General features: G+C 41.9%; 1 protein-coding gene across 1 annotated transcript in view; it reads right to left on the reverse strand.

The window, feature by feature from the left end:
• The window catches only part of DDX10 (DEAD-box helicase 10), a 210116-nt gene that overhangs the window by 82340 nt on the left and 104525 nt on the right, over positions 1-23251 (reverse strand). Inside the window, exon 14 of the mRNA XM_063127078.1 lies at positions 3533-3646. Within this exon, the coding sequence (XP_062983148.1) occupies positions 3533-3646 (114 nt within the window). The remainder of the gene's footprint in view (positions 1-3532; positions 3647-23251) is intronic.

Raw genomic sequence — 23251 nt, forward strand, 5'->3', positions numbered from 1 at the left:
ATGAGATTAGCTCAGAATATCACCGGAACCCATATTGCTATTTCACATTTTGAATGCAGCATCGCATTCAACATGATCATTCCTCACGCAAATTCATAAAAAAACCAACACCGAGCTTTAATACATGGACCTAATTATAGAAACTGACAGTTCAGCATCCAGAGCTACTACAGAAACACATAACAGTGCTTCCTAAAAAAAAAGAGAAAGAAATTGTAGTAACTTTTTACCAAACTACTAACTACAGCCACTATTTATTTGATTTATTTGATTTGATTTTCACCCCACCTTTCTACCAAAAAATGGCACTCAAGGAGGCTTACAGGCATAGTTAAAATAGTTTAAAGCAATAAAGCAATACATTAAAATACAATAAAAGAATACTACAGAATTAAAAATTAAAAAATAAAAGATAGCACCCGATCCAACAGACCCACTTACAGGCCAAAGGCCTTCTTGAATAAAGTGGTCTTTGCCTGCCAGGGAAGGAGACCAGAGAGGGAGCAACCTAGGCTCATTTGGGAAGGAGTTCCACAGCCTGGGGGCAGCCACTGAAAAGTCCCCGCTTGGGTCGCCACCCAATGTGTCTCTGATATCAGAGGCAATAAGCCTATGTACACCAGTTGCTGTTGCACCCACGTCCTGCTTGTGGGTTCCTGGCCAATATGTGAACAGAGTGCTGGACTAGCTGGACCCTTGGTCTGATCCAGCATGGCTCTTCTTATGATGTTCTTGCGATAGTGGTGGTCTCAAAAGCAGGGCATCCCCAGAAGATCTTAAGAACCAGGGACGTTCCATGTGGGAGAAGTCGTTTTTTCAGATAGTCTGGTCTTAAGGCATATAGGGCTTTTTAGCTCATCACTAGCAGTTTGAATTCTGCCCAGAAACAGTGAAGCATTGTAACAAGGCAATTGCATGGTCCCTATAACCAGCCCCAGCCAACAGTTTGGCCTCAGCATTCTGGACTAGCTGAAATTTCTGAGCCATTTTCAAAGGCCGCCCCACATAGAGCATATTACAGTAGTCCAAACAGGATGTAACTAAGGCATGCACGACCATGCCAGTTCAGATATTTGGCTTCAGGCCTAATTATGGGAGTTTGGGATTCAGTGCCATCCACACACTGATGAAACCCAACTCTATCTCTCCAAGGAAGCTGTTTGGTTCTAAAATGGTGCTTGATGTCAGTAATGGACTGGATAAGGGCAAAACAAATTAAAGCTTTGGTGCTACCCCAGGCTGCCCACCTTTTATGCCCAATCTTTTGCAAAGTGTCAGAAGATCTCCCAGAGAGAGAGAGAAGGGTCATGGGCCTATCTTCTAACCCTGACACTATCCGTTGTTTTCAGCTTCAAATTAGCAATGCACTAAATTATTTTAAGGAGCAAAGCATTCCAACTTCACCTTAGTCAGAGCATTTGCCATATCCTTCAATGCAGTGAAAATAAATGTTTCGTTTTCAGAACATCATGGTCAAATGCAATTTCCTATGGAAATTCAGTAGCATAAACATGGCCTCAGTGCTTATCTACTGAAATGGGTCAAAACATTTCTGTGAAGCAACATTGTTCAAAACACTGTTGCAACTGACAATGTTTCACAAATAAACATCACATGCAACTGCGCAATTTAAAGTGCTGGTTTTGGCCTTTACAGCCTTAAACAGTTTGGGACCAAATTACTCGAACGGCCACCTTTACCCATATCAGCCTGCCTAAACGCTGTTGACCCTACAGGCGGTTGAAGAGAACTGAGGGGATCAGGCGGGAACCCCTGAGCATGCTTAGCCGACGGTGGGGGAGGGGTTCCCGCCTAAAAAGATTTCAGCTATAGAAGTTTCCGGAGCTGGCCCTGCGCAGGCACAGAGCCCATATGTGTGATGCAGAGAGACCACGAAGAAGAACCAAAACCCTTCTCACTCGCCCAACTTTGAGGGCAGTTAGGTGGGCTGGTTCACGAGAGAGGGCCTTTTCTGTAAACCACCTAGAGAGCTTCGGCTATTGGGTGGTATAGAGATGCAATAAATAAATAAATATTTTTTTCTGCAGTGTTCCCACATCGCTGGAATATGTTGCCATTGGGGGTCTGTTAGGCCCCATCACTGCAGCTTTTAGAAAGAACGTGAAAACTTACTTGTTTATTCTGGCCTTCCCCTGATTACGTTTTACTGGAGTGTTCTGGTCTGTAGCTGCAGTTGTGTTGTAGGTGTTTAGAACTCTCCAGGACAGATACATTATTCCTGGTGTCTGTTGCTTTTATTAGGGTTTTTTTTGGGGGGGTGTTGTTGTTGTTGTTGTTGTTACTGTATTGGGTTTTTTTCTATATGGAATTTTATTGTTGTAAGCCACCATGGGAGGTGGCCTAGAAATATTTTAAACAAATAAATAGATAAACCTAGCAACTCCTCCTGCAGTCTAGCAAGACCTCCCCACCGAATATGCTCAGTTTACCTGCCCTGATGTGCAGAAGGAATTTTAAATTGGGCTTTTGGGTAGTATCAAGTAGGGGGCATGTGCACGTGGCCAGCCCTGCGGGGGCCCAGGCCACGTCCACCCAGCCCCACCAGCCCAGATCCACCTACAACCACGATTTAGGGCTTCTATGGCCAAGCCACAACATGAACGAAAACATTGGTTCCTGGAAGGGACGCGACATGCCCCTTCCAGAAACGAGCACTTTTGCTCGTATCAAGTCTTGGGCCCCAGAAGCACTATATTGTGGCCCTTATCAAATACCACCCTTTGTCACCAACTGCTATGGAAAAGTCCACCAGTTATTTCTTCTGTTAGTTTTATTGTGGACTTGCAAACCACACTGCCAAAAGGTAGCATTCAATAAGGCCACAAACTTAAGCGCATTATCATGAAGGCTAGGAAAGAACTTTGAATATCTCAGTGAAAATACATCACTGTTGTATTGGGGGAAAACCTACAGACTTGACCAGAGTCCCTGGGTAAACTGAGTATGACACAGAATCTGTGGCATGGTGCTGGGGTCCCACAGCCCACTCAAAGGAGTTCCTTGGCAGACTGTCAGTGGCCTGGTTCAAACAACACGCTAAATCATGCTGCTTAACCACAAAATGGTTAAAGGAATGTATTAATGCATTCCCTTAATCATTTTGTGGTTATGCAGCATGGTTTAGTGTGGTCTGAACCAGGCCAGTGAGAAGGTTTGACTGATAATATTTCAGCTTAATAAGGCAAGATGTGAATAAGCCCATTGGTGCATGCAGTTCCTTCATTCCTCCCTTGACACAAAGCAGGAAACAAACCAAAGTGTCTTCCATGAATTAGTTTCCCTGTTTTTTCCAAACCAGGAAACAATGGTTAATGACTTTATAACAAACCAGGATATTAAGCCAACTCAAACTATGTTTAACTATCCTGGCTTGTTCCAAAACCATCATTCAGAACTTCCTGGTTCAAACAAAACAGGAAACTATAGTTAGCAGATGACTTCTGCTCTAGGCCCCAGATACATATGCAGGAGCTCTTGCCTGTATAAACAAACAGTTCTTATTTGATCTTACCTCCCCATCTTCAGTAAATATGATTTTTGTGTTTACTTTAAATTTTCTCTTCAAAACCTTTTTAGCTTCTTTTGTTTTAGTTATTTTCTTCTTCAGCTTTGAATTTGATGTATTCTGTAAAATATTTGATGTATTCTGTAAAAGAAGAACAGACGGAAGACAACCCGGTTAAATTTTAACACGTAAAATTCTAGGAAAACAATATGCAACATACACCACTACCATCATCTGCAAAAAGGCAATCTGTTTGGCAAAATGATGTATTTAAGTAAAAAAAAAATTCCAGCAAAGTTTCTACAGGTTTTGGAAATATGCTTTAAAATGTGATGCTTAAATATCTCTAGAGGAAGAAGAAAGAGCGACAAAGAAACCAAGTACTCAATAACTTGGTTTGCACAATGAAAATAAGTCATGGTGCCAGGAGCAATTTCCAACCCACAGGTTGTTGTAGGGTTATTAGAGGGTTGTTTCTCCATCCAACAAGCCATGCTGCTTGGATTCAAACAACACAACACGTCAGGGTGAAGCAGTGAGTATGGAAATCACGCCTGGCTTATTTTGATCATGTGAACATTGTCTTTCTATCATCAGAATGGAGAAAGGAATGATGAGTCCCCAACCTACAACAGGCAGTGGTGTAGCCATCCCAAATTGGGTCATGAAGAACATAAGGCATCCAGTTGCACAACTTGATAATTTCTAGGTACAACTATACAAATGTTAAACACAAACAGCAACTTCCTCTTGTTTGCTATAAGAATTTTGTCTCAGTACTGACTTGCTTTGTAATTGTCTAAATTCAAATAAATAAAAAGAAAGAAAGAAAGAAAGAAAGAAAGAAAGAAAGAAAGAAAGAAGCAAAATGTGTTGCTCAGGGCAGTTCACAACAGCTGCTACAATAAATATTAGATTCTAGAAGTGGGACCCTCCTGTTCAGGGTGCTAGGCAGACACATCTTCCTCTGGGGTATTATCAGATATAAGGAATGCAAGAAGGGTATCAGCCGTTTTCCATTTTTTGTTTCCAACTGTCAATCAACATTTTGTGGCTACTGAGCATGCTCAATCCTCACTGGATTGTTTTTGGGGTTTCTTGCCCTCTTAGTTTGTTTTTATTTTTAAAAAATATTGTTTTGTACTGCAAATCTTGGGGTTCCTTTGCACATGCTGGTACCTCCCCCCTCTTGTTACTCATTTCCGTCAGCAATGGTCCCCTTAGTTTGCTGTTAGAGGAAGCAACAACCCATAGAGTGTGGTGGTGGTGGTGGTGATATTCAAATCAGTGATAAATGTGAACTTGAGCATCTAAAAGGATGACAATACAGCAAACACTAGTTCATAACTATGGTTAATACAACGAACACGATCTGCTGGAATCTTCTCCTATATATAAACCACTGAGAAGGGTGAGAGCTACAGCACAATATTTTCAATTGAGCTTGGAAGAAGAATGTTGCAACTGGATTGCTGTAACGATATCTACAAGAATTTAAAAAGTCTGGCAGGCACAAAAAGTAAACAACGCTGCCGATTTCCCACCCCACTCTCTTTACCCATTACTATATATTGGGTAATGTAAAATTATTTCATTCCTCAGTGAAAGCTATTAGGCTGACAAGCACTCAAAATATTTAATACGGAACACCTATAAATATGATCTGCCAGTTATAAGATTACAAGATGAGATTTATAATATCATATTTTCCAATATGCTTTTGCTGTTTTCAACTTTATTAGTTTACTCCAAAGCTATTTATAAGAGCTACCTTATTCCAGACATCATTAATACCAATCAAACTACAATGATTAAAACAGATTATCTTTTAAGAACAATTTTTTTTAAATACAGAAGAAATATGGCTTAGGGGCTACTTAATAAATGTCTAAATTAATAAATGCTAATAAACGTCTTTATAAGCCACACTAATGCCTGAAAGGTTCTAATACAAGTTAATTAATTTTGGTTTTAAAATTATAAGAGAGCTTTGGCTATTGGGCGGTATAGAAATGCAATAAATAAATAAATAAATAAATAAATAACCAGCACAGGCTCAGAGCAGATAAAAGCATCTAATGAAAGAAAAGAAGAAAGAAGTACAATAAAAATAAACATAAACCATCCCATATTTACTCCCTTGACTGATGCTCACCCACCCGGGGGGGGGGGGGAATATCCACCTACATTGCCTTCAGAAGTTGCTTAGGCCTTTAATAAACTACGTCAGGAAAAGAATGTCTCAGATCCTCTTCAAATGCTACATTTTCCTCAAGGGTGGGCAACATCCAGGGGTCTAGGAGCCTATTCTCCCTGGAATCCACCAAGGGCTTCCCCTGCCCCCTGGTCCTTGCCAAATTTACTGCTGAAATTCAGAGGTGCAGCAGTAGCAAAAGGGGCCCATTTCCCCCTTAAAATAAAGCCTGTGGAGAACGCATGCCTTGTTTTAAAGAAAAACTGCACCTCCCCCCAGTTCTTCTGAGTCTTATTTTTAAAAGAAAACACCATTTTTTTGCTGCTACGCTGTCAAATTTTGGCAGCCTCCAGTGGGTTGCTTGGAATTGTCTGGCCTTGCAAAAACGCTAGGGGGCCCGATGTGGGCCGTGATGTACAGATAGTGGGGGAAATGTGAGACTGTTAGATGTGCACACATCAGATTCATTTTAATTCCTACACAGAAGAGCCTTCAGAGTAAACTTGGGAAGCAGCCTTCTGAGGACATATCACAAGAAGTTCCCCCTCAACCATGCTTCACACAGAAACTGCCACAGCAGCTACTTAAAACCATCTCTGTATTGATGGTTGCCCCCATCACAAGGCAGCCGAAAGGTAGAAAGCAGCTTGCCACGTGGCTCACTTTCACCACATGGAAAGTGTCTGCTATTAAAAATTTACAATAAAGCAGTAACCATAGAACACATTCGTAGTAATGCGAAAGGAAGAAGGGAGATGAAGCAATTTTAGCCTTAAAAGATACCAGGCAAGCTTATTTCAGGTATTTTGCTGAAATCATTCAAGCCTAGGTTGACCATATGGAATGGAGGACAGGGCTCCTGTATCTTTAACAGTTGTATTGAAAGGGGGATTTCAGCAAGTGTCATTTGTATGCATGCAGCACCTGATGAAATTCCCTCTTCATCACAACAGTTAAAGCTGCAGGAGACCTGCTGTCCTTTGTATCTGGTCACTCTACAAAAGAAGGCGTGGCTCCTTCAGCTTTAACTGTTGTGATGAAGAGGGAATTTCACCAGGATCCCCATATATACAAATGACACCTGCTGAAATTCCATTTTCTATACAACTGTTAAAGATACAGGAATCCTGTCCTCCTTTTCATATGGTCACCTTATTCAAGCCCCCTGCCCACCCCGCATCCCCAGGACAAGAAAGATTCAATTAAATAATGAAAGAACATTGATTCTTATTTCCTATTCCACTGCTACCGTATTAGTAAGCAAGAAATGGATATTGCTAGTGTGTTCTCCACAATGATCTCCATTCAAAATAACGTCAGGGGCAGGGGGAGAGGGAGATGAAGGCATGAATATACATTTCCTTGCGGGCCTTAATGAAAATTACATAGTCAATCATATCTTGCCCTCTGGAATCCAATTTTTAACCTGCCACTTTCAATAACTACCTCTAACATTAGGAGAACAGGCAGCTAGAAGGAATTCAAGAAAGAACAACAAAAAAGCTTGAACTTCACTCATTGTTTTATTCAGTAATGTGTCAGGGCCTCAACAATGACAATGTTGATCCCATTTTGTAAAAGATACCCTGTTCCATTCTTTTTTTTTTTAAATGTCCCTTAATTTTTTTAAACCAAAAGAAAATGAAAGGGTGCATATTAGATATTGCTCATTGGAATTCAAGCATCCTTGGGTACAGAATTCAAGTTTTGTGGGATTCTTCATCACGCACCTGGAGCAGCATGTTGCCACTTTGGAGAGACAATATATTAAATAAATTAAGATTTTGAAACTTATAATGTGAACTATGTAATTCTAAGAAAATTGCAAGTTGATAGTTACTTCTGAATTGCTGTAAAAACGAATACAGCGTAAAGAGGGGGTAGGCAGGCTTTTAGGCCTGTGGGCCCATTTGGAAATTTGGGAAACTGTCCTGAGCACAACCATAAAATGACTGCAATGGGTGGGCATGGCTAGTCACAAAGGACAAATAACATGCCCTTAGGCATCCACAGGAAATTAAGATGAGAGCAGCTAGAGGCTCCTACTTAGCTGTGAAGCAATCCCAGCTGCCGCTAAGAAAATAAGAACATAAGAAGAGCCACGATGGATCAGACCAAGAGTCCATCTAGTCCAGCACTCTGTTCACACAGGACCAACCAGCTGTCAACCAGGGACCCATAAGCAGGACACAGGTGAAACATGTTCCCCAACAACTAGTGCATGCAGGTCTACTGCCTCTGATACTGGAGGTTGCACTTAGTCATCATGACTAGCAGCCATTGAGAGCCTTCTCCTCCAGGAATTTATCCAACCCCCTTTTAAAGCCATCCAAATTGATGGCCATCACTACATCTTGTGGGAGTGAATTCCATAGTTTAACTAGTTTAAATATTGGGAGGAATAAGGTGTCTCGGTGGACACCAAGGAAGGTGTCTGGGGGCACCACTTTGTACAAAAAGGCCTTTTATACAGATTAATGCTATTTTTTCACAGTTGAGAAACTGAGGCCAAGGGAAATAAAAATCCACAGGTAGCTGAGCATGCGTTGGGTCCAGGAAACGTTCTAATTATTTCAGAACCATTTCAGCATCTACGGGAGCAGTGTGTGTCATAGGACCAAGGTAGAGGTAATGCTTCACTCTCTCCATGATTAGGAGACTGGGGGGGGGGGACTCCCTCCTTCCCTTGCAGGCTATAAGAACATAAGAAGAGCCTTGCTGGATCAGACTAAGGGTCCAAGGCTTGATTAGTGGTTTAATTTGTTTTCAATTTGTGTATATTATGGTTTTAACATTGTTTATATAATTTTATCTGTATGTCGCACTGAGATCCTAGTGATATGGGGCAGGATACAAATGTTTAAATAAATAAATAAATAAATAAATAAATAAATAAAGTCTAGCACTCTGTTCACACAGTGGCCAATCAGCTGTTGACCAAGGACCCATAAGCAGGACACAGTGCAACAGCACCCTCCCACCCATGTTCCCCAGCCTCTGATACTGGAAGTAGCACATAGTCATCAAGACTAGAAGCCAATGATAGCCTTCTCCTCCAGGAATTTATCCAACCCCCTTTTAAAGCCATCCAAATTGGTGGCCATCACTACATCTTGTGAGAGTGAATTCCACAGTTTAACTATGTGTTGTGTGACAAAGTACTTCCTTTTATCTGTCCTGCTTGGTCCACAACTTGCAAAATTACTTCTAAGCATGTTTGTAATGGTTAGCAAAGACACACATGAGATTGCTGCATTGAGGTTAGGTCTAAAAAAGAAGGGAGAGAAGAAATCATGTACAAGAGAGGAAGACTGTGGGGGGGGGGGAGGGACTAATCCTGAAAGATGTCCCTGTTTTCCTAGCCATGGTTAACAAATCAGGCGGTGTCCTTCTGCAATGTGCCTCAGTGCCAGACGAGACAAATATTGTGACTGGTCTCACAGAGTTATTGAGAGGACAGCAAATATCATGCGTTTCACATTAAAATGCTATATTACTAGGAAATAACAGGCTGCATTACAAAATAATATGACTGAATCTTACAACCTCTGAATTCCAGTCTGCAAAAATGGAATGTTTTTGACTGAACGCAATACATTTAATTTCAACCTTCTCCCTCCCCTTGAAAAGAGGTGCAGATAGACTAGATTTATTTTGCATCTCAAAACCTACAAATTACAACCTGAATCCCACACTGTTTCACTCCAATCTCTCTGTAACATTGGCACAGAAGTATCCTTGCTATTTGCAGAGCTCAGGAAGTTTACATTCTGTCTGATCAAGCGTTTTTCTATAAAGATTCAGACTGATATCAACCTTCCAGTCCTGCAACCCTATAGCAATTTGTCATTTAGCGAACCGAATAAACCAAAGTTCTTGAAAATGGCAGATCTCAAACTGTGCTTTGCATTGTACCGTTTTACAACTAAGCCATCTGCAAGAAGGCTTAGAAGAAATAACATCCAGCAGTTCTGTGGAACACTGGATACTTTAAACTGATATCCTGCTATGCGATAACAAACATTTGTGTGGTCACAAATCAAACAAGAGAGGATGCTGACAGTGTACCATTGTTATAGGAGGACTCTATTAAACACAAGGAGACTGTGAGTGTGTGTGTGTGTGTGTGTGTGTGTGTGTGTGTATGCATCTCCTTAGGGTGGCCATGCATCTCTCTTTTACAGAGGATAGTCCTCTGTTCGAAGGGCTGCCAGAGGTTTGTCCTCTGTTTTGAAGGCATCCTCTCTATCTGAAGGGCTGTCCAGTCGAAATCTGGTTTAAAGATATATGGCAGCCAGGCTGGTCACTGGTACACCTAGAGGTGACCACATTACACCAGTTTTAAAATCTCTTCACTGGCTGCCAATTAGTTTCCGGGCGAAGTATAAAGTGTTGGTATCACCTTTAAAGCCCTACATGGTTTGGGTCCAGGCTACCTGTGGGATCGCCTTCTCCCATACAATCCATCCCACACACTCAGGTCCTCTGGGAAGATTTTCCTTCAGCCAGCCAAAATTAGGCTGACAGGTATTACTCAGAGGACCTTCTCTTCTGCTGCTCCCAGACTGTGGAATGGCCTGCTGGAGGAGATTTGTTAACTTAACAGTCTTTTAGCATTTAAGAAAGCCATAAAGACTGATATCTTCCAGCAAACCTATCCAGTGGAATTTTAGGATGTTTTTAAGGATGGATGATTTATTTATTTATTACATTTCTATACCGCCCAATATACTGCTCTCTGGGCGGTTCACAAAATTGAAAACCATTCAAAGTATAAAACAACAGTATAAAACCATAATATAAAATAAAATATAAAAGCTCAACCAGATAAAAACAGCAGCAATGCAAAATTACAAATTTAAACAATGTTTGAAGGGCAATGTTTGAAGCCTCATGTGGCGCAGAGTGGTAAAGCAGCAGTTACTGCAGCCGAAACTCTCCCCACGGCCTGAGTTCGATCCCAGCGGAAGCTGGTTCTCAGGCAGCCGGCTCAGGTCGACTCAGCCTTCCATCCTTCCGAGGTCGGTAAAATGAGTACCCAGCTAGCTGGTGGAAAGTTAACTGCGACTGGGGAAGGCAATGGCAAACCACCCCTCTACAAAGTCTGCCAAGTGAACCGCCCAGAGAGCTTCGGCTATTGGGCGGTATAAAAATGTAATAATAAATAAATAATAAATAAAATAAATAAAAAGAAAACGTCAGCGAAAGCAGGCATCCCTTCAAGAGTCAGCAATGACTCAAGTGCTTGCACGAGAAGTTCCTTTCCTTTTTCCAACAATGTATACTAAGTTTTTAACCAGTATTTTATGTATTTTATACTTGCTGTTGTTCCCCACCTCGATCAAAATGGAGAGGCGGGTAAGAAATAAAATTATTATTATTATTATTATTATTATTATTATTATTATTATTATTATTATTTAGGACCATTCGAAGGAAGTGCAGAGCCTTGAAGCTGGCCATCACCAGCACCTAGGCAGCAGATTCAGCAAGGCACAGACGTGCTTGCCTGGTCACAGTCTTCCACACTATGGTGAGATGTACAGTGTTTCTATTTAAATTATAATAATTCTTTCCAGATGTGCATCTATACATATAGATTAGCTTATGTAAATTTTATGCAAAGTGGCATCATCTTTTGTTCCCTTTTCTGATAATGTCTGAGGAGCAGTTCTGACATCCGTGGCCGGGGCAGGTAGGTGCTGAGGACTCAAAGGCTGAGAAAGGCCTCTCCCTGCCCCTGCCACAGTCTCAACCATCCTCCTCGCCGACCCCACTATGGCCATGCCTATGGGCCCTGTGGAGTCCAAGGTTAAAAGGAAAAAACAAACCACATGTGACCTTTTGAACCAATCCAATGCTGTCTTTGAGGGGACACAGCCAATGAGGGCACAATGTGGTTTTTACCTTGCTCCTGTGCCATCATTGGCTAAGTCCACCCACAAAGGCAGTGTGTAATTGGTTCAGATCTCTGCTATCAAAAGATACATTTAAAGTATATTTAAAAAAATAAACATGCACATGAGGGCAAGAAGGCTCAGCTGGCTGGTCACCACAGTGCTTTGCCAGCAAGGCTGGTCGGGCCAGGGAGGAGGGGCCAGAGCTACCGGCACAGCCCCCCCCCCATTAAAAAAAAGGCCTACACTGGAGGGAGGAAGAACTGACAATGCTTCTGCAAGCAAGTGGGTGCCTTTGGCCCTCCAGCTGGCTGGCATGCAGGTGGGACTTTGTGAGTGGGTGAGGGGCTTCAGCGGCAGGAGGCATGGTGGCAGCAATGGCCTAGCGACAATACTATGCTGGTGGCACAATAGAGTCTGGTGCCAGCTCTAGTGAGGAGCAATACCAGCTGGTAAGAATGACAGTGAGATTGTGAGACTGAGCGTGTGTATGTGTGTGAGTCTCTGTGTGTGTGTGTGATTAATTGATTTTTTGTACCTCACCTTTCTACCAAGAAAACAGGCACAGAAGGCAGCTTGCAATCACAAATAAAACTTGATAAAAACGTAATAAAACAAATGCAATGAAACACAATTAGAAACACAACAATAACAGAATACAAACAGCATCCAGCCCAACAGACTGACATAAAATGTCTTAGCTCACTAGGGGAAGGAGCAAACCTAGTGCCTCTTAGCAGGGAGTTCCACAGCTTTGGAGCGGCCAACAAGAAAGCCCTTTCTTGCGTCTCATCTAGCAGTGTTGAAAGAAGGGCCTCTCTCAGATATTTTAAGACTTGGACAGGCTCGTATAGGAGAATGCAATCTTTCAGGTAGCCTGGTCCCAAGCCGTCCACTGAGGGTGTCATCCCAAGGCCCAAGAAAAACCTGGAGCTGAGCCGGAAGAAGAACATACGTTGCCAAAGCCAGCTCATCATTTTTAAACTATGGCTTGCAGAAAACTAGTGCTACGTCTACACTGAACATGTGAAGCAAATCAGTCTCTTACAAGACCCCATATTCTGGGTGATACGCTGTAGGGTTGGAGCACAGGCAGAGGGGTAGTTTTCCTTGTCACAGCTCCAGTGTATAAATAATGCATTTATTAACTTGGAGATCCATTTAGCTGGTTTCAGAGCACAAATCCTCCCAGTTACAAATCAAACACACTCTCTTCCAGCACAGTAAATTACCAAAGACACAATCAGAATGTAAAACAACTTATATAAATCCTAACAGCAGCAATTATTTTCAGCAGCCAAAAAAAGTAAATTTGATGCAACCCTTGTTTTTGCAGCATGCAAAATACCCTCAGTAAATCATAGTCTGCACAACTACCAGCAGATATTATTTACTTTCCTGGCTAAAATGCTCAGCTGCTGACCAGGATTCCTTGGTGTCTCCTATTAATCAATGACAAAGCTCTGGACAACATCCAATCAACGAGCGCCCTGCTATCATTGGATATCTGTATACATCTAGGATGCTCACCACATCCCATGAACCTTTCACAATAGCATCACTTCAGAACTGGAGTTAATACATTCTGGTCTGAAGTGTTGGTCTGCATTACTCACTTTTACCAGTGAGCCAAATCTGATGTGTACATTTTCCCATTGTCACCTAAAACTAACCCAAATCATTTCAGCTTATCTGGGCATTCTGCATCCATTCACTCAGACACATTAAAAAGAACCATCTCTTCCAAGAGCTAACAATAAAAAAGAGAATGGGATTGTGCTAAAGAAACAACAGTTGAAACGAGGTTTAAAGCTGGACGGGATAAGCATTGAAAGAAGCAGCGATGAAGCCCTTGTTGAAGAACTAAATGTAGACCTTATGGTTTCAGATAGCTACTGTCCGAGGACAAATTTGTCATTTTTGGGCAAGGTGCTGGAGTCTGGCCTCACTATTCCAAGCAGTATTGGATGATACTGATTATTTAGATCTATTCCAATCAGGTTTCAGACCTGGTTATAGGAAGGAAACGGACTTGGTTGCCCTGGTTGATGACTTATGCCAGGGACACGCAGTTGGTTCTTCTGGACCTCTCAACAGCTTTCGATACCTTTGACCATGGAATCATTCTGGATCATTTATCTGGGCTGGCCTTAGGAGGCCCAGTGTTAAAGTGGTTCTGGTCCTTCCTGGAGAATTGGTCTCAGAAAGTGGTGCTGGGCGACTTCTGTTCCATCCCATAGCTATTAGCATGTGGGGTGCTGCAAGGTTCTATCATGTCCCGTCCCCCCATGTTTTTTAACATCTACATGAAACTACTGGTGTGAGTCATTTGGAGGTTCTTGAACAGCATAAAAAGGGTTCATGGGGGTAGGGAGAGGAAACCACGACATTCCTGGGATATTGACTTCTTCTGTTTTTTATTTCTTTAACATTACAACAATTGAAGCTAAACATTTAAATGTTATTTAAAATTGCTTTTAGGCCACCTTTAAGGGTAAAATCCTCTCAACAAACGCAAATCAAGTAACACATGCAGAAACGTCTAGCGGGAGGCTAGAGCACCATTTAATGAGGAACAGCTACAACGTTTGGAGCTTTTTAATTTAGGAAAATGGTGATGCGGGACAAGATTTATAAAATCATGCATGGTTGAACCTGAGGATGCTGATACAGAACAGGAACTTTAGGCTTATAATGAGCAACTCTCAATATTCTTAATATTCTCAATCAGAAGATAAATCCCCACAACGTTACTCTGAAATTGAAGCTGCAATCCTGTACACATTTACCTGGAAGTAAGCCAATGGGGCTTACCTCTGTATAGACACATATGGGACTGCACTGTCGTACACCTTTTCCTTGCTTCACACCCACTTTAAAGTAAAAGCATACTCTAAAAAGCCACACTCTAAATCCATATGAATAACTGTTCTGCCAGTGTTTGGAGTGCGTGGATCCTGGTTGACTCTCTTGGGATGTAGGTGGTGAAGAGATGAGCATTCAATCACAGCTAGCAGTGTCTTTGAGGAGTGAGATGGAGGAGTGACCATCACGGGATGTGGCCGTAAGCCTTGGCTATGAAGCACAGGCCGCAGTCCAAGAGGGCAGCTATTCTGAACAGGAAGGGCAATGCATGGAAAGAGCAAGGAACCCCTCAGGAATTTTGCCTGCATTTTCCTTTATATTCCCATAAAACAGGAGGATTTTTCTGCCATTTCGTTCTTTAAACCAAACAAACAAAACATTTCTTTAAAGAGAAAATGACTTGACAGGCATTTAAATGCCTTCTTCCAGGCATTTAACAACATATGCTGAGTTTGTTTGTTTGTTTTTAATGGACCCCAGAACTGTTGTTTTAAATGGATATTGTTGTTTTTATGCTTTTGTTGGTTTTAAATTTTGTATACTTTTTAATGTTCACTGTTTTTATCTTTTTTAAACCACCCAGAGAGCTTCGGCTATGGGGCGGTATATAAATGTAATAAATAAATAAATAAATATAAATTGACATACCTCACCCAAAAGAAAGGCAGATCCAAAAAGCTAGGAAAGGGGGGGGGGGCATTGCCATGGCAGCAGTGGTGCAAGGAGGGGAGAAAGAAAATCAGCCATCCAGACAAAAGAAGGGTCAGATGCCACTGCAGGAATAGAGACAGACAGGAAAGGGGAACACAGTGACAAGCACAGCCAGGGACCACTTCTCCACTGGTACAGGAGGAACCTCATGGCATCTGCTTGCCACAGGAGAAACCAACATGCCAAATGGCTGCAGAGAGAGAGGATCAGCTTGCCTGAGGTGGAAATGAGGAAGCCATGACTGGGGCAAGGAAAGAAAAGACATTGGCTCAGCTCAGACAACCTGCTTCTCAACAGTGGTTTTAGGACTCCACAGTGGAGTTTATACATCCCGTTGAGAAATGTGTTGTCTGGTGGGAAAACTCCAGGCAACAGTGAAGTTATTTTTGGAAAACACTCCATGCAGAATATCTATGCCATGCAGAGGAGAGTTCCCACACAACCGTTGTGTTGCGTGTTGTGTGGAGGGCTCCATGGACCTTTCCGTTGCATTGTGTTGACTTTTCCCACTGGCAACAGAGTTCCCTGGCAAGAGTGGCAAAAGGAGCGAGCGCCGCTCTAGGAGCAATGGCTGATGGGATACCATTGGGGGACCAGGGAAAGAGAGAGGGCGGAGGAACTGTCAATCAAACATCACGATGGATTTTACTCAACTCCACAGTAGTCCACAATCACACAACAGTGGAGTTAGAACATGTGTGTGGGGGAGTACCCCCTAAAAACTCAACCGTGGGGTGGAGTTTTCACACTGCATTGATCAACACTGAGCCACTAAGGGGCAAAGTTCCAGACAAGGACTGGTCCAGATCCTCAAGTACTGCATTGTGGCAACTCCACCCAGCCCAACTCAGCTCTTCTTCCCTCTTCTTCAGTAGTTGGTGTCAAAGGCAAAAAACTTGTTCACCTGCCCCTTGCAGCAGCTCTGGAGTTGGTAACGCCTCAAATAAAAGGAAGATTTTAAGATGCAACCAGAGTAGATACAGCGAAATTGACTTTGGGGGGGGAGAGAGATGGGGGGCATACATATGGAATATGTGGGTATAGTAAGTGGATAAAAGGGAGGGCGTTAGCTAGAAGTTAATTACTACGCAACTGCTACATTTTAATATATATTTTCAAAGAAGTCTGTTGTGTTGTTACAGATAATTAAACTGTGGACCTGACATATGGAAATTGTCAAATGCAAAAAACAGAGGAAAGAAATGTTAATTATCCATATCGTCCAAAATGCAATGTATGTTTCCTGAATAAAGTTATATTAAATGAATAAAACCGATAATGTTTCAGATATGTGTGAGACTTGTATTAAAAGCACACCTTCAATGGTGTCACATCATTAATTCAGAGAAATGACACTATTTCACACTCCCTCATTATCTTTCTTCAAAGACTGTACAATAGCATACCTGGAAATTGAGACTCCAGGAGAATTTGTTTTCTCTGAGGCAACAGTAAAACAGGAATGATGTCACCAAAGCATTAGCTAAAACACCTTCTACTCAGTCAAAGAAGGAGTTGCTAGATTTAAAAAGCTCCAGGTGAAGAGTGCAGGTTTGGATGTGCCAAACCAAGGATAAATTCCTGCTTGCCTGCAACAGAGTGATGGATGCTAAATGGCTAAGAATCTCCCACCTATTATAACTTGCAAGTGTATTCAGAAGACAGGTAAGAATTCTAAAGTGGATAGATCTCTAAAGAAATTAGTGCAAATAATAATCAAATACTAAGTCTCTCTGCTCTTTTTTACACTGCTCATCACAGAAGGACGTTACGACCTAGAGCTGCTGTAGAAACTCTTTTTAAAGACAAATAAAACCTGGCACTTATTCAGCACTTCAAATACTCTAAAGCAGGGATGGGCAGACATTAGGTGTGCGGGATCTACTTGGCTTATTTTATTGGAACTCAAAGACCCACCAAACTGAGCCAAATAATGCAGTGGGGTGAGGGGAAAGAAAGGGCAGAGAGCAGATATGGAATTAAGGAACCCCTTAGCACATGCTCAGCCCAGGAATTTGTTTGCAGACCCCAAACTGAGCTCACAGTTCTCCCACACAAAATCCACTCTGGGTTTCCCCTCAAGCTTCCTTTGCTTCAGCCTAATTTAGAGGACAATACTATAGAATAAATCCCATTGAAAACACTGGGACTTACTTCTGAATAGAGATGTTGAGGACTGCGCTCTAAATTGGGGTGGCAGAGAGACTTTGGTTATTGTTAAATGTAAGAATATAGAAGAGCCCTGCAGCATCAGACCAAGGGTCCATCTAGTCCAGCATTCTATTCACACAGTGGCCAAACAGCTGCACACGGAAAGCCCACAAGCAGGACATTACTGCAACAGCACCCTCCTGCCCATGTTCCCCAGCAACTGGTGTACATGGGCATGCTGCCTCTAATACTAGAGGTATGCCACCAATATCATAAATCGCCCTGACATCTACCAGTAGATCCCAATCTACCTTTTGTCCAGCTCTGCTCTAAACAAGCAGCTAGTTGGGCAGTATGTGAACAGAATGCTGCAGTAAATGAAACCTTGATCTGATCCAGCATAACTTTCTTATGTTTGTAAACACTGCTTCTTTATCACAGTAATTTAGAAAAACACCTGCAAGGCAATGTTAATGTTTTTAGTTCATAAGAGTGGGATATCAATACCATTTTTAAATTCATTTCCTCCCACTTAATTAATAGAATCCCAACCAACTGAAGTTAAAACTCACAAGGAAGAACGCTTTACAGAGTGTATAAGAATGTGAAAACATCTGTCTGACAAGGCAAGAAGTTCATGCCAACATTATTTGTGATCATGTTCTCCAAGAACAAGGTGATAAGAAAATGACTTGCTTGACGGCACAGCACACATCTGCGAAGGCTTGGATTTTAAATCAAAAATATTACTCTGAGCAATGTTCAGAAGATTTCATAAACTCCACACCCTAAAAAAGGTTAAAATGAAAGAACAAAAACTATTCACTTCTCCACAGAATATTTTTGTAAAACAGCAGTGTCAAACCTGTCCCGCCAGGATCCACAATTCAATTCCTGAGCTTTCCAGGATGGCATGCCCATTTCTTGAAGTAAGGTGACCATATGAAAAGGAGGACAGGGCTCCTGTATTTTTAACAGTTGTATAGAAAATGGAATTTCAGCAGGTGCAATTCATGCAGCACCTGGTGAAATTCCCTCTTCATCACAACAGTTAAAGCTGCAGAAGCCGTACCCTCTTTTGAAGAGTGACCAGATACAAAAGATGGCAGGTCTCCTGCAGCTTTAACAGTTGTGATGAAGAGGGAATTTCATCAGGTGCTGCATGCATACAAATGACACCTGTTGAAATCCCCCTTTCAATACAACTGTTAAAAATACAGAAGCCCTGTCCTCTTTTCCATATGGTCACCCTAGTGAAGTCACACCCTACCCATTGTTTTTCTGCTTCAATCTGCACAAACTGCCAATTGGTCCAATTTCCAGATTGCTTTGTTTCCCCTTCCTTTTCCTATTGCTGTATACTGAATGGAACATAATCTGACCTTTCCCACACACTGCAGCTTGTTCTGTTCATCCAGTGCGTTTCCTGATAACGTTGTACATCTCCAGAAAACTTCAGAGAAAGCCAAAGCACTTGGGGTGGGAAGAGAACACATTTGTGCAACCTGCTGACCTCAGTTATTTCTGGAATCAGCCAGGTGGAGTCCCCAATTTCTGTGTTCACTGAGCTCTCCTGTTGCCTGCTCAGTGATTGCTAAGTATTGTTAGGAAGCGCTTGTTTTCTTGGGGTCATACTGAAAGATTACTGCATGTGACCGCAAGGAAAACTGGGGGGGGGGGGGAGAGGGAGGGAGGCAGGACTTCTCTGCCTGAAATTTAAAGTGCTCCACTTTCCTTTCTGCATGTTTTGCTTCTCTGTGCTTGTCCCTTTCAATGTGTCTTACACCTGCGCGTTATGTCGAATGCACTGCTCTGCACTTGCTGTTCACATAAACAGGCATGCCCTTGCTCTGTGTCTCCAATTGTTGTTAGATTCTGAGTAAATATTGCACCTCTGGAGGTGCCTTCCTTCTGAGTATTAATGGAAGATGCAGATGCATAGAGATACCTCCTTACTTCTGAGTAAAAATGCATGTGTGTGTGTGTGTGTGTGTGTGTGTGTGTGTGTGTGTGTAATATACGTTTGACTTTTAAAGCAATTTTAAACCACTGCTGTGGCTTACCTGATAGACATGCTTAACATCACTCTGGGACTCTTAACGTGGCTTTCTTCTGAGCAAACATGCATAAAGCATTGCCCCTCTTACTTCTGAGTAAATATGCCTGGGTGTGTGCTAGATTCTTAAAGCACTTTTAAACCACTGCTGTAGCTTACCTCTTGGTAACGTTACTCACACTACACAATACAAATGCTAGGAACAGGGGAATTTGGGGATGATTTTAGTCCCCAACCCATTTTTGCCTTTGGCCCTGCCCACTGCTGGAATCTGATTCCCAAGATCTTCTCTTAGATTAAATTCATCCCTTGGATTGAAAAAGGTTCAATGCCCTTGCTGGAAAGACTAGGGATGATAGACATTGCAATCTGTATGCCTGTTCTGAAACAAACAACACCAAAATCTAGGAAATTATGATACATTTATGCTTGAGCAGCACTTCTAAAACCAACCAACAAACCACTGCTATTATCTACCACGTAATAATCCTATCATGTATGTAAATGCTTCTTTATTTATTATTATTTATTTACAATATTTATATACAGCTCCCCATTGAAAATTTCAGCCGCAAGAATAATAATCAGACTCAGACAAAACAAGACTAGACCAGACTAGACCACAATCCCCTCAGCCAAACTATTTATACTCGTCCCTCCCCATTTCTCACAGCATCACTAGCCACACCCACTCAGTCAAATATTCCGCACTCGCTAGACATACAAACCCGCTCATATTACAACATGTAGTCAAAACTGGATAACTAATTTTCTAGCAACTGGAAAATACAAAATATGTTACCCAAATGTTTTAAAGATCATTCTTTTAGCCTGCTGACTCATTTCTTTTCTCATTCAGCTGCTTACTGCACTGTATCCTAGCTTAACAGTGCATTCCAAAGCCATTTACAACCGGATTGTACAACATGAGATCCATAAATTGAACACAGCCCACCAGCTACATTTAGGCTCAATAAAAAAGTCTCTTGTTTGTGCAGCCCGCCCAGGACAAGCACAAACAGTGGATTGTCCATTTTCTAGCAGGGCACAATTCATGGCCTGAGAGCAGTGTTTGGCATTCCTTGTTGAAAGTTGCATGTGTCTCCAAATAAGGGCTACAGATCTGCCTTTATATTTACAAAACAGCACAAAATATATGGTGTTCATATTCTGCCATAGGGAAGATTGAAAAGTTTAGTACCTGCGTTAAAACACGATCCTTCCAAGACCATATTCATAATTCATTTTCTAACCACCTGCAGTACAGAAGCTAACTGGGGTAACTAATTGCTTTATCTATCCACTTTGCTCTTTAAGAAATCAATGGCTTTCAGCATTTAGCATAACCTGTCACAGCAACCTATAGGAAAATCAATGAGATGGGACCAGTTCACCAACACAAACTGTTCAATATCTTACCTATATGGCATGTAATGTATCAATCCAACGGAAGTTGCAGGGCAGTATTTACTGCTAGGACATACTGGACTGGTTCAGACATAATACTAAACCATAGTTTAGTGTTATGGAAAGAAGTTGGAGCAAGACCCCCCTCTCTCGGCACAGGAGGATTAAACTGTGGTTAATCTTAACTATGGTTAGTGGAAACAAGCCAACTTCAAATCATAGTTTATGAAGGAGTGTTTTCACTAACCATACTTATGATAACCAAAGTTAGGGTTCAAACAACATGCCAAACTGTGGTTAATGTAAAATGGAAGCAGCAGCTTCTGATATCCTCATCACAGCTGTGCCGGAGGAGGAGAGGAGAGGGGGTGCATGCCAGTTCAAGGCTTGCCTAGCCTATTCCCATAGCACCAGAACTATAGTTCAGCACTAGATCCACACACAGCCACTGTCTCAATTCAGCCATCACACCAAAAAATGGTTAATGAAGCTTAACTATGGTTTGACTTGGTGATCCGGTTCAGACATAATGCTAAACTATGCTTTAATGTTACATGCATGAACCTCAGGCTCATTCAGATTTATATCAGTCAAGGGTCCAGCCAAGAGAATGTGCTGAACAGGAAGTGGTACTACCTGAGCAAACTTTGGGTATACTTAGGGCACAATCTTATCATTTGCGCCTTCACTGCTCAAAAGCCTCCAAACTCGGCATCTTCCAAGATTCTTATGCCCTGCTAGGCTGAAGCTAGTAGGGCAGGAGGAGTGGCAGAAGCGAATGTCGCCTCCCCATCTTCCGAATTTCCTGATTTCTGCTAGGCGGGCTTTACAGGCCACCTAGCGAAGGCACTTCAGAGGCAGAGCTTGGGATAACTCATATCCTGGCCTCTCCAGTCTCACCTCCCGCCCACCAGAATGTCCCTTTTCCCTCCTCTCCAAGGTTGCTTTTCTGATCTTGAAGGGCAGCTGGCGTGGTTCTTTCCATGCTAGTTGTAAGGGGGCAGGGAGGAGGTGGATCTCCAACTCCCCCTTCTGAGCATTCCTATGTTCCCTGGGAAACTCTCCTAAGGACCATAGGATTGCTCTCTGGGTTATTTACTAATGCTGGAGAGACAGAGGGAGGTGGTGCACATCACCAGAACCCTATGGCTGCTATCTTGATTTCCATCATGGAAGAAAGGTAGGATATATATGTGACAGATAAACAATGCACACGCACTGAGCTGCTTTCCAGTGATTTAAGGGAGGGGCTCCTATTGCATATAACCCAATCAATACATTTGGCCTTCCTTTTCCTCCTCCATTCCCGACCGCAGGCCATGCCAGAAATCGCAGGGTTTTTTAAAAGCTAAATAACTATGCAAAGTACAGAAATGAGGTAAAGAGATGCAAATATGCATAATTTATGACAGCACAATTTGAGTTTTCTTGGCACAGAGTACACACAGCCTTGGGTATAGCTAGCAATAAAAGGTCTTTTAGTCAAGGGCTTTATTGTAAGATTTCATAGCATGTAAGCATGCAATTAACTTTGTCACCGTGGCATTTAATGGACTCCTTAAGCAAAGAATATATCAGCATATTAGCTGATTTGGTAAAATAATCGACATTAAATTGCTTCGTAAACACTCTAAATCTTCCACATAAGGTATGTGTGTGTGTGTGTGTGTATATGAGGTTGGCCTTCAATTTGCTTGCCCTGGGAATTCCGCAATTTTTTATATAGGAATTTTATAGTGTTTACTTTGGTTAACATATACATGCTGGGCATATTTATGATGAAAATCATCTCCTGCATCACTGGGATACTTTGTTAGCATTGGAAAGATCATATGGCGTCTTTCTTAAAACTAAGTTTGGGGTACTCTAAAAAGAACAATTTCCAGAATGCTGTGGGACATCTAGGCAATTTTAAATCTTGGACTTAATGGTTTTACTGATGGAGGTGGGTGGGTGCTTCAGATGGACATGGTTTTACAGGGGGGGCTTCAGACGGCCATGTTCAGTTGTGACACGTACAACTAATATTTCTCTTTTTGCACCTACTCATTTAAGTGCTTTACAACCGCTTCTATATTCCTGATATATGGAATCGAATGAAGAAATCCTCTGAGCATATGCAGTTTCACATTCACTTAAACCATAGAACTATTGTGACTACAGGAATAAAATGGAGTTTGCTTCTGATGCTACACATGTTTACTTGGGAATAAGCACCATTTTGTTGTTGAAAAGGAGAATATATATTTTAAAGTAGAAATAATAAAATGAGCATTTGCAGTCACGTATATGCCTGGCTAGCTACACTATGCATCTATCCCCATTTCCTCCCAATAGTCATTGGGTTGGGGGTTCTGGAGTTTAAACCCACAGTCCAGTTCTAACTGCACCCTGAAGGCCCATCCTGAAGGCCCAACCCTGAAGGCCCAACCAAGATGTGTATT

The sequence above is a fragment of the Elgaria multicarinata genome, chromosome 5 (genome assembly GCF_023053635.1).
Source record: "Elgaria multicarinata webbii isolate HBS135686 ecotype San Diego chromosome 5, rElgMul1.1.pri, whole genome shotgun sequence".
NCBI lineage: Eukaryota > Metazoa > Chordata > Lepidosauria > Squamata > Anguidae > Elgaria > Elgaria multicarinata.